General features: G+C 39.9%; 1 protein-coding gene across 7 annotated transcripts in view; it reads left to right on the top strand.

The window, feature by feature from the left end:
* Positions 1 to 16449, top strand: part of MBOAT2 (membrane bound O-acyltransferase domain containing 2) — a 121677-nt gene that overhangs the window by 72696 nt on the left and 32532 nt on the right. For 5 of the 7 annotated variants that reach the window (XR_003682470.1, XM_055089032.1, XM_024118929.2 and 2 more), the window contains one exon: positions 11826 to 11921. The exons of the other annotated variants lie outside the window; for them this stretch is intronic. Coding sequence is in view for 4 of the 5 variants with exons in the window: in XM_055089032.1 (XP_054945007.1) it covers positions 11826 to 11921 (96 nt within the window). In the remaining variant the exon portion in view is untranslated. The remainder of the gene's footprint in view (positions 1 to 11825; positions 11922 to 16449) is intronic. 7 annotated transcript variants of the gene reach the window in all.

The raw sequence follows: 16449 nt of genomic DNA, 5'->3' as shown, positions 1-16449 counted from the left end.
GATTTTAAAAGGAACGGAGTGTAGGTTTGGAGAAGTATTTACTTAGAGGCGTTGGCTTTTTAAACTGAGTGGAGTCTCTCTTCAAAATTACATAATAACCTATGATATGCAGGGTTATATGCCAGGAAGTACAGGTAAGGTTTGGAGATACCAACTGGAAGAAAACTTGACCCCTGACTTAAAGGCTGTCGTGACCCCCTAGCAGTTTTAACCTGAGCGTACCTTCTGTCAGCTTTACAGTTTTTCACTTAGCAGGGCCATCGAGACAGAGGGAGGGGAATCAAATAAGACTCAGGACGGTTTAGCAAGAAACGATTATAAAAGAACACAGTTATCTTTAAAGTGAAATGGAGCCCTGTTTCAGCAAATCATGACCAACCTGAGACAACACTGATGGTAACTGACTTATCCTCCCCCAAATTGCTGGAATTCCAGCGATCGCCTGTGTGCATGTGTGATGGGTGATCTCTAAGCTTCAGTAGTATTCTAGTTTCATCTCTCTTAAATAATTCTTTATTTCTTAAGTTATCAAAGTAGAAGCCTATGTAAATGTGTTTCATTCATCCAGTAGAACCAAAGAAAGAGCTCAGTTTTGTTTTTTTGTTGTTGTTTTTTTTTTAAGTTAGATTCTGGGGCAACAGAAGTTCGTGAAGAAATTTGGATTTTGTTCTAAGTGTGGTGGGTAGCTGCTGGCAAGTCCTGAACACTCTGGATGCTGTGTGTATAACAGACTCGGGAGGGAGTGGGAGCAGGGGGCTAGTCAGGATGCTCTTACAGTGGTCCAGGCCTGGACCTGGTTCCAGTGGGAATTACTCAGTCCAGGGTATATTTTGATGATAGATTTGGATATGGATGTGGGTCATACATGATGTGAAATATGAAGATGGATTTGAAGATTCGGATATGGGATGTGAGTATAGAGATACATAAAAAAATGACTTTAGTCATTTTTAGTTTAGTTTTTTGGGCAAAGCAACTGGGTGAAAGATGATGCCATTAATAAAGACAGAGAAGACTAGGGAGAGGAATTGTTTTGGTGAGGTCAGAATTTCTATTTTGAACATGATAAATTTGAGATGCTTGTCAGGCAACCAGAGATGTTAAGTAGCTTGTTGATGGTTTGAGTTTGGAGGTTAGGGGACACGTCTAATCTAGAGATACAAAATCTGGGTGCTGTTGGTATACAGCAGTAGGTAAACACCTACATAGTTTAAAATCATGGAACTGGATGAAATCCTTTCGGATATAGGTGCAAATGGAGAAGAGGACTGAACCCTGGGGCCCCAGGTTGAGAAGGAATCTTCAATGGAGATTGTAAAGTTTGTTTCCAAATAATTTTTAAATCAACTTTATTTAGATAAAATTTACCTAAAACAAAATAGAACCACCAGTTCCGTGAGTTTGGACAAATGTATAGACCTGTGTAACTACCACCCAAATCCAGATACAGGACACCTCACTCATCCCCCAAAGTTCCTGCATTCCCTTTGTAATCATTCTAGCCCAGTCCCCTGCAACCAGCTATCTGCTTTCTATCACCATAGATTAGTTTGCCTGTTTTGGAATTTCATATAAGTTGAAGTATATAGTAAGTAATCTTCTGTGTCTGGCTTTTTAAGCTCAGCTTAATGTTATAAATTCATTCATGTCATTGTGTTTATCAACAGTATGTTCCTTTTATTGCTGAGTACCCTTCCATTGTGTGAATATACCACCATTTACATATCCTTTCACCTGTTTATTAATGGTCATTTGAATTATTTCAAAACTTGGGGGACTTCCCTGGCGGTCCAGTGGTTAGGACTTTGCCTTCCAATGCAGGGGGGGTGCGGGTTCAACCCCTGGTCAGGTAGCTAAGATCCCACGTGCCTCGCAGCCAAAAAACCAAAACATAAAAACCAGAAGCAATATTGTAACAAATTCAATAAAAATTTTAAAAAAAACCCGTCCACATCCAAAAAAATCTTTAAAAAAAATTGTATGTATTTAAAAAAACCCCAAATTCGGGTTATTAGGAATAAAACTTCTAAAACATTCTTGTACAAGTCTTTTTATGGATATACTTCTTCATTTCTCTTATGTAAATACCTAGAGAGGATTTGTTGGGACATAGGGTAAAAATATGTTTAATCGTATAAGAAACTGCCGAACTTTCCCAAAGTGGTTATACCATTTTACACTCCTGCAAGCAGTGTGTGAGAGTACCAGTTGTTTACATTCTCGTCAACACTTGGTTTCATCTGTCTTTTCAATGTTAGTCATTCTAATGTGTGTACAGTGGAATTTCACTATGACTTTAATTTAGATTTCTCATGACTGATGACGTCAAGCATCTTTTCTTGCCCTTTTGACCAATCGTACATCTTCTTTTGGGATACGTTTATTCGAACCTTCTGACTTGAATTTTATTACTATCTTACGATTCATTCTTCTGTTTTCTGGTTGTAAGTCTTTTGCAGGTATGTGGACATATTCTCCCAATCTGTGACTTGCCTTTTCATCTTCTTGGTGGTGACTTTTGACAAATAGAACTTTTAAGTTTCGATGAAGTCAATTTAACAATTTTTTATGTGGTGCTTTAGAGCTTTCTGTGTCTTTTCTAAGATGTCTTTGCCTGCCTAAGGTTATAAATATTTTCTTCTAGAAGATTTATGGTTTTAGTTTTTATGCTTATGTCAGTGATCCATTCTGAGTTATTTTTTGTGTGTGCTATGAGGCAAGGGTTGAAATTAGTTTTTTTCTGGGTATGTATCCATTTGTCCCAGCACTCTTTGTCCACATACTGTCTCTTCTGTTTTGAATTGCAAATTCACCATATATGTGTGACTTTATTTCTAGACTCCTTGTTCTGTTCATTGATCCACGTGTCTAACGTGCACAGCACTTGTAACATCTGAATACTAACTTTACTTTCTCCTTAATTATTTTTTAAAGTTCCATCGTATAATTTTTTTTAACGTACTTGTTTTATTTATTTATTTTTGGCTGCGTTGGGTCTTTGTTGCTGCGCGCAGGCCCCCTCCAGTTGCCGCGAGCGGGGGCCACTCCTCGCTGCGGTGCGAGGGCCTCTCATTGCGGTGGCGTCTCTTGTTGCAGAGCACGGGCTCTAGGCACGAGGGCTCAGAGCACTGTAGTTGTGGCTCGCGGGCTCTAGAGGGCAGGCTCAGCAGCTGTGGCACGTGGGCTTCGTTGCTCCGCGTCATGTGGGATCTTCCCGGACCAGGGCTCGAGCCTGGGTCCCCTACATTGGCAGGCGGATTCTTAACCACTGCGCCACCAGGGAGGCCCGTCTCCTTAATCTTTTTTCTCTGTTTGCTTACATACTTTTTGTTTTATAGTGGTCCTTGTATTTTTAAAGTGGCTTCAAAAATTACTTAGAAATGCAAAGACTACAGAATGTTTTGAAAGAGAAGAGTAAAGTTTGAGGACGTAGGCTACCTGATTTCAAGATTTCAAAGAGAGCCTTGGAGAGTATAGACAGTGGGGAAGGCAAAATAAGGAGAAAATGCAGTTCGTACTCAGATATGCAGGCCTTTCCTGAATTTGGGCTGCACCCAAAGCCGTCTGATCTCAGGCATCTTGGAAAGTGAACAGTTTAATTTGATTTCAGCACATTAAAACAGCTACTCATTTATTAGTTTTTGTCTTTATTCCCATCAAGATTTTGAACCTTTTCTTGATGTTGCCTGTTTTCCTCATTTGGGGAGAAGTTCTTTCTCAGTTCACATCATTGCTAGCCCATTAGTTTCCATAGTCCCTGAGCACTTTGTTTTGTCCCTGAACAATTTCCAATTTGTATCTAATATCTAGAGAATGGATATTTTAGATGTGGTTTCTCTTTTTAAAATGGGGGCAGTAATTCAACATTTATATTTTAATGAATAATAAAAGGTTCTTTCTGGAACTCTTCAAATCTTGTTGATTTAATTTTGTTATGAGTGATGATAATATCAGGATGCTTTGAAAAACTGCCAAGAGCAGAAATCCCAGCTCATAACGGTATAATGGTATAACAGTACCGGAAGATTTACCTCTTGAAGCAAGACGTCCTGAGGCACGGCAGTGCTTGTTGGTTAACTCAGCAACTCAGTTTTAATGAGGGCATCAAAAAGTTCTATTTTTTGTTCTATATAGCTTTTCTGCTTCGCTATGTCAGCATATTACCTGTAGGCTAGCTCCTTTTATAAGCTGGGCTTATCAACATGACAGTAGCAAGTGTCCTACTTCAAGGAGAAAGCCTTTCCAAGAGCTCTGTGTCATGTTTCCTTGACCGTACTTCAGTTTTATGCCCACATGTAAACTGGTCAGGTGCAAGGAGGACGAGACCACAGTGATTCAGTTAGCGCAGTCACACTCCCTCCCTGTGTGTCTGCCTTTTATAAGAACTGTGGTTCAGAAGTAAAGAAACTTTCTTAAGATCGCACAGATAGGGCTTCCCTGGTGGCGCAGTGGTTGCGCGTCCGCCTGCCGATGCAGGGGAACCGGGTTCGCGCCCCGGTCTGGGATGATCCCACATGCCGCGGAGCGGCTGGGCCCGTGAGCCGTGGCCGCTGGGCCTGCGCGTCCGGAGCCTGTGCCCCGCAATGGGAGAGGCCACAGCAGAGGGAGGCCCGCATACCACTTAAAAAAAAAAAAAAAAAAAAAGATCACACAGATAGGAAGAGTAAAAAGTGATGGGGCCATTATTTAAATCTAGATCATGTCTGTCTGGATTTTATTTGCATGCATATTTTTCTGTTTGAAGACATTCAGTGAAACCCATGCAGTGACCATAGCACTTATAAGAATATCGTGCACGTATGTATTGGCTTATATATCTGCTTTCCTCTGCTGTTGTGTGAACTTGAAAAATCAGGAGCTTTCCCCATCACCCTTTCCTGCAGCCTATCTCAAAAGAAAAGATAACAACAAAAGTTTGGTGTGCTTTGGTATCAGTTAGGAATACATTTCAGTTGCAGAAAAAAACCACCACCTGAGATTTTTTTCTGGACTTAGGGTATTCAGAGCCAGTGTAGCTGCTCAGCAGTGTTTATTAAAGGAGCAGGTTTCTTGTTCTGCGGTGCTGTCCTTCGCCTGTTAGATCGCTCCTTCATGGATGCAAGATGGTTGCTGCAGCAGCAGTCAGATCCATATTCTGGGCAGAAGAAATTCGCACCACACCAGCTGCATGTATCCCCTCTTTTTCTTTGATTCTCACAGAATGCTTTCATTGACTTTTGACAAACTCATAACTAATCTATGGTTGCAATTCAACCATGATTTGACAGAATTAGACTACAGATTTTTTTTCCAGTTCAGTAAAGAAGTTCCATGGGCAAACAAATGTGGTTCCATTAGGAATGTCGGTTGATATTTTTGTTTACATTAATGAGTAAATTGAAAGTGAAGCAATAAAGATATATGTTGGCACTTCACTCTTCTTGTCCATAATGTGAGTAAGAGCAACTTCTTTGCTGAATTGAATAGCAGTTAAATACTGGAAGAATAAGATTTCCTCTTTTTTTTTTTTTCCCTTTGGCTATTCACATGTAGTGGCTACAGGACATGACATACTTTTAAAAGTTTAGCATGCATTATTGGCATTCTCTTCATTACTTCTGATTCGGCTCAGCAAACGTCTTCCGTAGAGGGCCAGATAGTAAATATTTTAGGCTTTGAGGGCCACGCAGTTGCTGGTGCAACTATTCAGCTTAGCTCCTCTAAGGCAAAAGCAGGCATAGACGATATGTATGTAAACGGGCGTAGGTGTGGTCAAATAAATTTCATTTATGTAACAGCAAGGAGGGGGCGAGATTTGTCCTGCAGGCTTCAGTTTGATGATCCCTGCTTTAAACATTCTATAGTGTTTGTCAATTTTCAAGGTGTAAATATTTCCACCACGGTGGATTTAAAGCTACTAACTTGATGCCCCTGAACGTGGAATTGGGAAGAAATGCTCAGTAGCTCACAATTACATACTATTTCTACCGCACAGATACAGGAGATGTAAATCACCTCAAGAGCACAGAAAACAGCAAAAGTCAAGAAGTAATTGAGAAGTGATGAGTTTGAACATTTAATACCTTTGAAAGATAATTTCTGTAATTTTATGTTTCTATCATTTAGTTTTTAGTAATGGCTGAGTTTAACAACCACTTTACAAAAACTCTTGAAAAATTAACAGCTTTCATAAGCTGGTATGAGCCGGATCTGGAGCACGCCTGCAGACGGCCACCACCACGGGCCACACAGGCGCGCACCTTCCCGGGAGCCTCAGCAGACGCCTGCATACGCCTCATAGGCAGAGCTGTGTCTCTTGCCACCTCTAATGGCAAGAGAGGCTGGGAAATGGAATATTTAGCCTTTGGCCTCTATAGGCAAGGAAAGCAAGGGTGAACAGAGGTGGAAATGCACATGGAGTGAGTCAGCCTAGAGTGTCTGCTACAGTTCTGTTCTAGAACTTTTTCCATGATGTGTCTGTATATGTTTATATATACACATACATATGTGTACATATATAGAGAACCTAAAATGGGATTGCATTTTAAGCACACTGTTCTTTAGCTTACTTTTTCCACTTGACTCTGACTTTCATTGTGTGTACGTATAGATATCTCTTTATTCACTGTTACTGAATGCTATAGTGTGGCTTTCTATTTATTTTGTTATTTACATTTATCATAGCTAATATCATTGGAGACATTTAGTTGGTTTTCCGTTTTTATCATTAAATACAGTGCTTTAGTGAATATCTTTGTATGTATCCTTGTGCATATATATAAGTATTTTTATTTTTTAGGATAGTCTTCTTGCAGTGAAATTGGTGGTTCAAAGAGTATGTACAAATTCTGAGGTATGCTGCAAAATCACCTACCAAAAAAAGATCCCTACCAGCTATGTTTGCGAATGCCTGTTTTTCCCTCCCAAACTGGATATTATCTACTTTTAAACTTTTGCCAGTCTTACTAGTCTTTTTTTTTTTGGCTGCTCTGTGCATGGCATGTGGGATCTTAGTTCCCCAGCCAGGGATCAAACCCGTGCTCCCTGCAGTGGAAGCGCGGAGGCTTAACCACTAGACTGCCAGGGAAGTCCCTACTTTTAAACTTTTGCCAGTCTTAAAGTATTATCTACTTTTAAACTTTTTATATTGGATACATATTATAATTCTAATATGCATTTCTGGATTATTATTATTATTATTTCCTGGTCATTTTTTATCATGAATCTAATTTATTTTTCTAAATGGACTGGCCGTTATAATTTTTTTATTCTATAATTTGCTTATTCACATTCTCATACATTTTTTCACTTGAATTCTTAATTTTTTTCTTTGTTGACTTGTAGAATTTCATCATTAGGGATATTAACCTACGTGTAGTAGATAATTTCTGTTACTTATTTAATTTCCTGTCATCTCTCGTACAGAAATTTCCAATACTCTCTATGTAATAAATATTGTCACATTTTGTCTTTGTGGCATTTATGATTTTTGTCATGCTTAGGAAGGTTTCCCCGATTCCAGAAATTTGAGGATATTCTTTTGTGTTTTATGATAGACTTTTTACTGTCTTTTTTTTTTTCACCACAGTCTGACTGGATTTTTGTATGTGTGTGTAGTGTGAACTCGAAAACTATTTTTATTTCTGAAAGGAGAGCTAACTTTTTACACTTCATTTCCCTCATTCATCTTTTCCCCACTAATTTCATATGCCAGCTTTATAATTACCAAAACTTTCAGTTGTACAGTGAGTCTTTTCTTGAACTCTCGTCTCTGTGAGGTTAATCTTTTTTTGGCCTGTTTCTGCATCAATACTGCGTTATAAATCACCGTGACCTATTCTTTCAGCTGGTGGGAGAGGGCAAGTCCTCCTCGTATGTTTGTTCAGTTTTTTCCGGAAGACCTTGCAAGTCACTAACCAGGTTCCACTAAAAGTACTGTTGGGATTTTGCTTGGGAGCTAAATTTAGAGATTGGAGGGGAGTGGACGCTAATGTTATTTGAATTTTCAAAATAAGTCTAAAAGTAAGTTATTTTACACTAACACATATACCTCTTCTTTCCCACTTCAAAAACTTTCATATGCTTTCCCCCGTGAATTACTAGTGTTTCAGGGCCAACAAAGTACTGAATATTTTGAGAGGGCTTTTCAATGTTAAGAAAGCATCCTCTTCCCTTAGTTTATTGAGTTCTGTTTGTTTTGTGGAAACATTATAGTATTTTATTAAATGCCTTTTTAAGTATCTGTTATAACTATTTTTCCCCTTTGACTCACCACTATGATGATACATATTACTAGTCTTCCTTTACTGAATCGTTCTTGCACGTATCCAAGAAGCCCTGCTTGGTCGAGGTATCTTATTTTAAATTACAATTAGTTCTAGTGCGCTTAACTCTTTTTAAGGAATTATTTCAGTTATCTAGTGCAGCAGGACAAATCACCCCAAGTTTAGTGTCTTAGCAGTGATCTATTATTAGTTTTCATGGTTTTCTGTTTTGAGTAGACTCAGCTGAACAGTTTTTGCTTAGGGTCTCGTGTGGTGGTTGTTATTAAATATTGGCTGGAACTGCAGTTATTTGAAAGCATGACTGCTTGACATCCGAGAAGGTTTCCTTCTAAGGCTGGCAGTTGATGTTGGCTGCTGGCTGGGAGGTCAGCTGGGGTGATTGACTGGAGCACCTGCATGTTACCTCTCCATGTGGGCTTGAGCTGCTCACGGGCAATGGCTGGGCTCAGAGAGAGTGCGCTAAGGATGAGCATCCCGAGAGACCTGGGAGGGAGCAGCAAGACTTCCTATGACCTAGCCTTGGCGTTTCAGGAGGTCATTTCCATTGTATTCTGTTGGTAAACCAAGTTGTTTCAACCAGATTCGAGGTGAGGAGAATTATATTCCAACTCTTGAGGCGCAGAGCTACATGTGCAACAGGGAGGGTTGTTACTGTGGGGGCAGCAATCTTAGGGCCCCTTCTGTCCTCTGGCTCCCACAGTTCACAGTCATCCCACATGAAAAATGCACTTACTTGGCTCCCAAGATCCCCCAGTCTCCTCTCGTTATGGCATCCAGCTCAAGATCTCTATCTCGTCGTCTAAGTCAGGTCTAGTATGGATGAGGCTTCTCGGCTGTGGTTCCTAAAGTACAGCTCTTCTCCATCTGAGGACCAGTAAACTAAAGAGGGCCCTGGTGCACCCAGTATACAGTGGTGAGCAGTGATAGGATAGCTGTAGTAGACCTTTCTGTTCAAATAGGAGGGGAATGCAGGTCACTTAGCAATCCCCGGCCCGTAACAGTTGTGAACTCCAGACAGACACCTGTTATCACTTCCTTGGTTAGGGCCCAGACCTAGTCCCTGCAGGTGGTTCTCTGCGGCTCTTGGCTTCACCCTCTAGACTCTTGACTCCACACCCCGAGCTCTCCTTCCTTTTTCGTAAGAAATAGCCAGATTTCACAGTTGAATAGTTTTCTTAGCCTACTACCCAGCAGTGGATAGTCGGGCCCCCAAAGACCTGTTTTCATTTTGAGCCGTCGTCTCTCCCTTTCAGTCCAGTCTCATGTAACTCGCTTAAAAATGATGTGGGCTTCCTGTGTATCTAATTATAAACCCCCTGCATTTAGACAAAAGCTGCACCCACAGATCTCCTTCTGATGGTCTCCGTTTTCATTTGGTCTGAAAGTGCTGTGGGACAACAACCTTAAGGTTCCTACAAGTGTTCTTGCCTGGCAGAGAGTCCAAGAGGTATAGACCCTTAAGATTCTTAGAAGCTCTTTTTTGAAATCTAAGAGGTTCTATAAAGTTGTGTCCTTAAATCTTTCTGAGGTATCATCAAGAGCACCCTTGAGTTCATCTTTACTCTGATTACTTTCAGAATATTTTGCTGGCAAGAAAGACTATCCTGAGCCCTTTCTATTTTTCCTAAATTCTGCTCAAACCCTGCACATTTTCTTTTTTAGTTCATCTCTCTCTACCCGTACCTTGTGGTATGCATCTAAGAGAAACCTTTCAGCACTTTTATTGGGTATTTTTCTTATATTCCATGTTACAGCAGGCAGCAGTGTTCCCCAGTCACTGTATAACCTGGGGTGCCCTTTCTGTGCTTCCAATGATAATTTCCCTCCTGCTCTTTAGGTCTTCAGTAGCAATCTCCTCGAGACCTTTCCTGCTGCCACCTGCTCCCTATCCTAAAGCCAGTGTGTGTTAGGTTCTTCCTATGGTAGCACCCTGTTTTCACTTACCAATTTCTGTTCTGATTATGTCACTACATCAAAATTCAGTGGCTTAAAATAAAGTGCTTGTTGTTCTGTGGGTCAGGAATTCAGGAAAGGTTCAACTGAATCGAGCCCTCTTCTTCACCTGACATCAGCTTCTTCACGTAACATGTCTAAAGACTTAGTGCTCCCTGGCACCTCACTCTCTGACACTCCCTTCCTCCAGAAGCTGTACATGTGTTGGTCTTGGGACAGTCATGCTTTTTTCCTGACAAACAACTTCCAAAAGGCAGGAAGGAGAAACTGCCAGGCTAATTTTGGGCTGCACCTGAACTAGCAAAGGGTTACTTCTACCGTAGTCTACTGGTCAGTGCAGCTAGAGGGCCAACCGAGATTCAAAGCGGGTAGAGAAAGAGACTCCTCCTCCTGATGAGGGAACAGAGAGGGGCAGGTTGTAGAAGAGCATGTGAAGTGGGGCCCTCTTTGGAAAATGCGATCTGCCACATGATATTTAGAAGTTATGTTAGGTTTGAGTTCTCGGCGTTTTGTGTATGGGTTTATGCACATGTGCCATTTTATCAGCTACAGCTATCAGGAATATATTAACTCTGTAAATCATTTGGATTAGGAAGCTTTCCTCCCTTTTTCTTTGCTCAGGAATAATCCAAGTAGATCGGAATTACCTACGGGTATAAAGTTTGAAAGGACCTTTTCATAAAACCTCCTGAATTGCCTACCTGAGAAGTTTAAGGTTTCAACTTAGCCAAATACGTTGGTCTTTTTCCATTGGTTTCTTCATTATATATGTTTAGAAAGTCCTTCGCCAAATTGAGAATGTTTGAATATTTAACCACAACCCCTTTGTGTTTTGGTTTTATGTTGTATTCATAATTCTTTAATCCATCTAGAATTGTTTAGATGAAGATACAACTCCCTTCCCCCAGCCAGATCGTTAACTAATTAGGTGATAATCAATCCATTCCTGCTAATTTGCATTGCAGCCTTCATTTTATTCAATGTTATGTATTCTGGAGTCTGTGGATTTCTGTTCTATTGATACGTAAATTCTTTTTCCCATACTGTGTGTTTAATTATTGTAACTCTCTCCCATACATCTTAAGACTGAAAATTACTAAACGTTCCTGTTTTAAAATGTGAGTAAATACCACCTGACCCACGCTAAGTGTTTATGATTTTAGACAATTGAGGACAAGTTTTAAAAATCCTATTAAGAACTTGTTTAATGTATATTTCAGCCAAATATTTTCATACCAGATTTTGTTTTCTAGAAAGAAGGAGGCATAAATAGAACAGATATCAATACTCAACATATTCAGTTTCATGCTGTGAGCATGACTTTCAGATACATAATTTCGTGTATGGAGTTTTTTCAGAAAGAAAAAATGAATAAAGGTAGGAACTAAATGCACTTACCATTGAAGATGGTACAAAGTTCAAGTAAACTGAAGCAGACACTAGTAAAGATTTTTAAAACTTATTGAAGAAAGCTATTTGTGGCGTAGCTCTAGTAATGTTTAATTTTTTGAACCGTATCATATAGTTATTAATAAATTAGTGTAAAATGTATTCGTTAACAAAATGAATCTTTTTATTTCACTAATCTAGCTTATTTTTGTTTTCCAGATATTGTTTTGTGTTTGCTTTGGGTTACCTCACAGTATGCCAAATTACTAGAGTCTATATCTTTGATTATGGACAATATTCTGCGGATTTTTCAGGGTAAGCCTGTTTATTCTAACATGTTGGTTAAAGGACAAAATATAGTTGCATTTAGTAGCTCAAACGAAAAGCTCTGTTAGTTGAAAATTCTTTTATGAATTTAGCATTTTTCTTCTTGTTAAGTGGTCTTTTATAGTGCTACGTAAGTCACAAAAATAACCTGGTTTTTAAAATTGACTTATACAAAATTTCTAAACATACGGCAGTTAAATTTGTTGCACAGCATTCTGATATTGAAAGCATTTTCTCATTCTGTTAGAAATTTCTGCAATCACTTATAGCTAATGAAAATCGGCCCCTTTGAGCCTGCATCCTTGGTACCTTCCCTCCTTCCCCCCTCTTCCCTCCCTTCTCTCCTTCCTTCTTCCTTTCTCTGGAGTCCCTTTTATACAGTCGTTTCACCAGCTTCTGTGTCACATCTGATTGCTTGTTCTTGCTTCTTAGCACACTGTGGGACTTTTTTTGGACCAGAGGTCCTCGGACTAGCTTTGTCATTCTGAATTTCCAAGAGAGGGCACTTGAGCATGTATTTTACTTCTATGCGTTTCACTTCTATGGCGTGTTTTACATTCTTATATTCAGTATTCTACTGAGTGGTAGAAATAACTTCTGGCTTTTATTCCTTCAAAGGAGATTGAGTCCCTCCTTGGTACTGGAGAGGTCTTTTCCCTGTAACAAAACTGATGGAATGTCTATTATGAGATAAATGCAGTCCAAGTCCTTACGAATGAACTTGCTCACCATCTTTATAAAGGGACACCTGCTAACACCTAGGTACCAGGTGGGGAAGTTGAAGATAAAACTCTATAGTCTTTATGTCAAGCCTGACAGCTTTCTCTGTTGAACAAGATACAGAAGACCTGCTGTTAAGTCAGTCTTGAGTCATCTAGACAGGATAAAAAATGACCAGTAAATCCAACTTAAGGATAAGTAAGTGGAAAAAATAAAACAAATCATGACATCTATGAAAAAAATTGTTCAACAACAGAAAAGGCCCAAAGTCGTATGAGCTTAGAGAAAAATGACTGTTATAAAACAAGAGAATTTCAGAAGATGAAATATCTCTTTCTCCTTAATGAGATCAAAGTGGATTTTACTTTTATTAAACAGATTTTTAAAATAGGCTTGGATGAAAGGAGACTGCATCCAAAAGAACAAACAAAACCAAGACAAAACAAAATTGATTAAATACACTAAAACACTAGTTAGTCAAATTAGCAATATATTGAATAGAATTGAGAAATACACCTGGCATTCAGAAGAAGTGAATAGGTGCTGGTGATCTAGCTTATAAATAATAGGAATTCTTGAAGAAAAGAGCTATTGAGCAGAATCAATAAATGTATTGGACCATGAAAATCTTGGTGAACTTGAAGAGGTAACCCAGGTCACGTGTTGTCATCCTAGCATAACGAAAGTAGGAACTAGCTGCTTTTATTTGTAAACCGACAGGTTTAATAAGTAATTTAACGTAGCTGACTTGAGTTTATTAGTATGGATTGGTACAAGTACAGATTCGTGAGACCCAGTATTTGCCGGATCCTTGTAACCCCTCCTTCGTTTCAATCTTAGTCATTACCTTTTTTATTTACTTTATCTGCTGTTCTAAACTCATGTCACTCTCTAGCTAGGGGTAGGCTAACACTGTCAAAACAACGACATCATTTCAGTGGCTTTACAGAGTGAAGGTTTATTTCCCACTCACAGTCCAGTCCAGTGAGGAGGGGGCCTCTGCTCTGCACAGCCATTCAGGGAGCCAGGCTCCTGCTCTCTTGTGGCTCTACCTCCTTCAGGGTCTCTGGAATCCTCTTGATTAAGTAGATGGAGGGGGCGTGTCCAGTAGTGAGTTGAGCAAAGAGAGAACATGCCATGCTTTCTCCCATTCTGTTGGAAAAGGCTAGTTCCATGACCCCACAATTCAGAGGATAGTTTACGTTAAGAACAAAATGCGTGTGACGTGGCTTTAAGTATTTTAATGAAATTGAAGTGTTCATTTAAATGTTTAAGTATAATTTAAAATATTGAAGTATGTCAAAGAGAAATAACGTAGCGTTTTAAAGGTGGACAACCTGATATAAAACTCCCAGTTTAATGTGTGATTTTTATCCATTAGGAGAAAACATCTGACCATTATCAGTGAACTGATAAAGATTAGACAGAGACACATCAGCTCAAGGAGACCATCGAGGCTGAACTAAGTTAAAGGACTCTCTCTTTTTTTAATGGGCACAGAAGAGAAAAGAAGCACTTAGAAGCCTTGAGTGTGTTACAACACATGAGCAGAGAAGATACTGACTTGATCCTAATTAGGATAGATATGGTAGCCATCCAAAATGTTGGCTGTCTGAAGAAGGTAGAACTGAATAAAGGGAACCATTCTTTGTGCTAAGCTGTCCCGTTGCCCTGCAGTTAGAAAAGGGAAGCCAAGCTCTTGCCGAGGAATGGCACGGGAACTGTTTTGTACAGGGCAGTGTTACTTGCAGAGGTGTGGAACACTGATTTTGTGTGTGTGTGCGCACGTGTGTATGTGTGTGCAATGAGAGAGAGAGAAATAGGTTCAACGTACGTTTAAAATGTTGATTAGGTAAAATCAACATTTAATAGAAGCCTCTTAATAGAAGCTTCTTTTTGCAGAAAGGTTGAAAAGCTAGGTTGTTAGCTTTCACGTTGGCCTCAGAAAATAGATACAAGAGAAGTATAAAACAGTGAAATAACTTTCCTTTATATCAGCAATAACCGGTTAGAAAATATAATGGAAAAAGGATCCTAGTTTCAAAAGCAGTAAAAACTATGAAATATTTAAGAATACATGTAAAAAGAAATGCAGGGACCTCTGTATAGAAAACTATGAAACTTTACTGTAGGATATAAAAGAAGACTGACTGGAGAAGCATCTTGTTTATTCAGAGAGTAACAGTCAGTATTTTAAAGATGGTCCTTTTTCCCTAGTTAATCTGTAATGTTATGCAATTTAAGTTGAGGTTTTGAGGGAAATTAGACAGATTGAAAAGTTTCTCTGCAAGTGTTTGAGAGTAGCAAATTCAATATAAAAACATACACTGCTTGTAAAGCGGCTATCATTTAAATATTGTAGGACTGACATAGGAATAGCCAAATCCAAGAAGCCAGCATAGAGAAACAGCCCCGTGGATCTGGCAAATAAATGTACAGAATGAAAATGCTGGGCTTATAGGTCAATGAGGAAAGCCCCTCTCGATATTCAGTAAATGGTATTGAGACAGAAAAAGAAACGTGAATACTTGCATCCGTGTAGATGGAAGCAGAAAAAGATAATTTGGGGGCAGGAAGATAATGAGTTCTGATTGGAATATGTCGATTTTTGTGGAGCTGAAGGGTTGGTTAATCATCCACCAAAAAAAAGATATACGTGACCTATTTTCCATTGAAATCAGGAATATATTTTAGAGCTAACCAGATGGTATCAGATGCTCAGTAAGTATCTTATTACCAGCTGCGCCCGTGTGTTCATTCAGCTAAGATTTATTGAGCATGCGCCGTACGTTTCGCTGGGCGCTGAGTACTTTTGCAGGTGACAGTCCCGTCAAGCGGAGGAAGGGAGAGACCATTTGGTCTGAAAGCCCCAGTCCGTCTCTCTGTACTCTCTGAGCTGAGGCCTGGAAGGTTTCTGCTGCTCTTCACTGTCCTCCGCTCTGCTGTGCCCGGTACCTGTGTTGTGAGCAGGGTTGATGTAAATTATTCAGCCCGTAAACCGCAGTGTTCCATTTATCCTGTTTCATCCTGTGGGAGCGTCTCCCGACGCCTTGACCTACATTCGGTTAGGGGAAGCGTTCCGCCCGGCTGCCGCTGATGTAGTTCAAGTTACCAGGAGTAAACGGGCACGGGTCTGTTATATGGTTTGGTATGTCCGTTCCCCGCCCTACCTGAGCCTTTTCCCCGACTTTATGTTTGTCCACAAAGCAGTGTGGTATAACGGTATTTATCAGAAATCTGCAGTGTTCTCTTAAGACTCTAAAAAGTTGATCACTGGCCCGCAGAGCCCGCACGGTGCGTGCCCAGCCTCACCTCTCAGCCCGTGTCGATGCTGCAGCCCCTTTCATGTCCTCACACTTCTGCGCAGCAGATTCTTTCTGCCGGGAACACCCTTCCCAACCCTACCTGCATGTCCAGACCTCCCTGCTCTTAAAGGCCCAGGTGAAGTGACTCCTGTTCGAGGTGTTTCCCCCTCAGTTTGCTTAGTTTGAAGTTATCTTTCATTTCTCTGCACATTTCTTCAAATATCTCATTTAGCACGTAACACGTTTTTATGCAGCTCTTCGTGTACCGGTTTAGCTCCTAATTTAGTGAGGAAGCTCCTTCAGAGACAGCACTTCACAGTTAATTATTGCAGCCCTCCAATGCTTTCTGCTGAGTAGCAGTTCCGATATTTATTGAACGAAGGTTTTATCAAACATCTGCTGTGCCTCAGATACTGTTCATGGTATTTGTCCTATTGCTGTTTTATTTAATCCACACAGTGGCTTTATTATCCCCATTTTTTTTTTTTTTT

This window comes from Physeter macrocephalus, chromosome 12 (assembly GCF_002837175.3).
Source record: "Physeter macrocephalus isolate SW-GA chromosome 12, ASM283717v5, whole genome shotgun sequence".
In the NCBI taxonomy this organism is placed as follows: domain Eukaryota; kingdom Metazoa; phylum Chordata; class Mammalia; order Artiodactyla; family Physeteridae; genus Physeter; species Physeter macrocephalus.
This window is presented reverse-complemented; position numbering and strand designations above follow the sequence as displayed.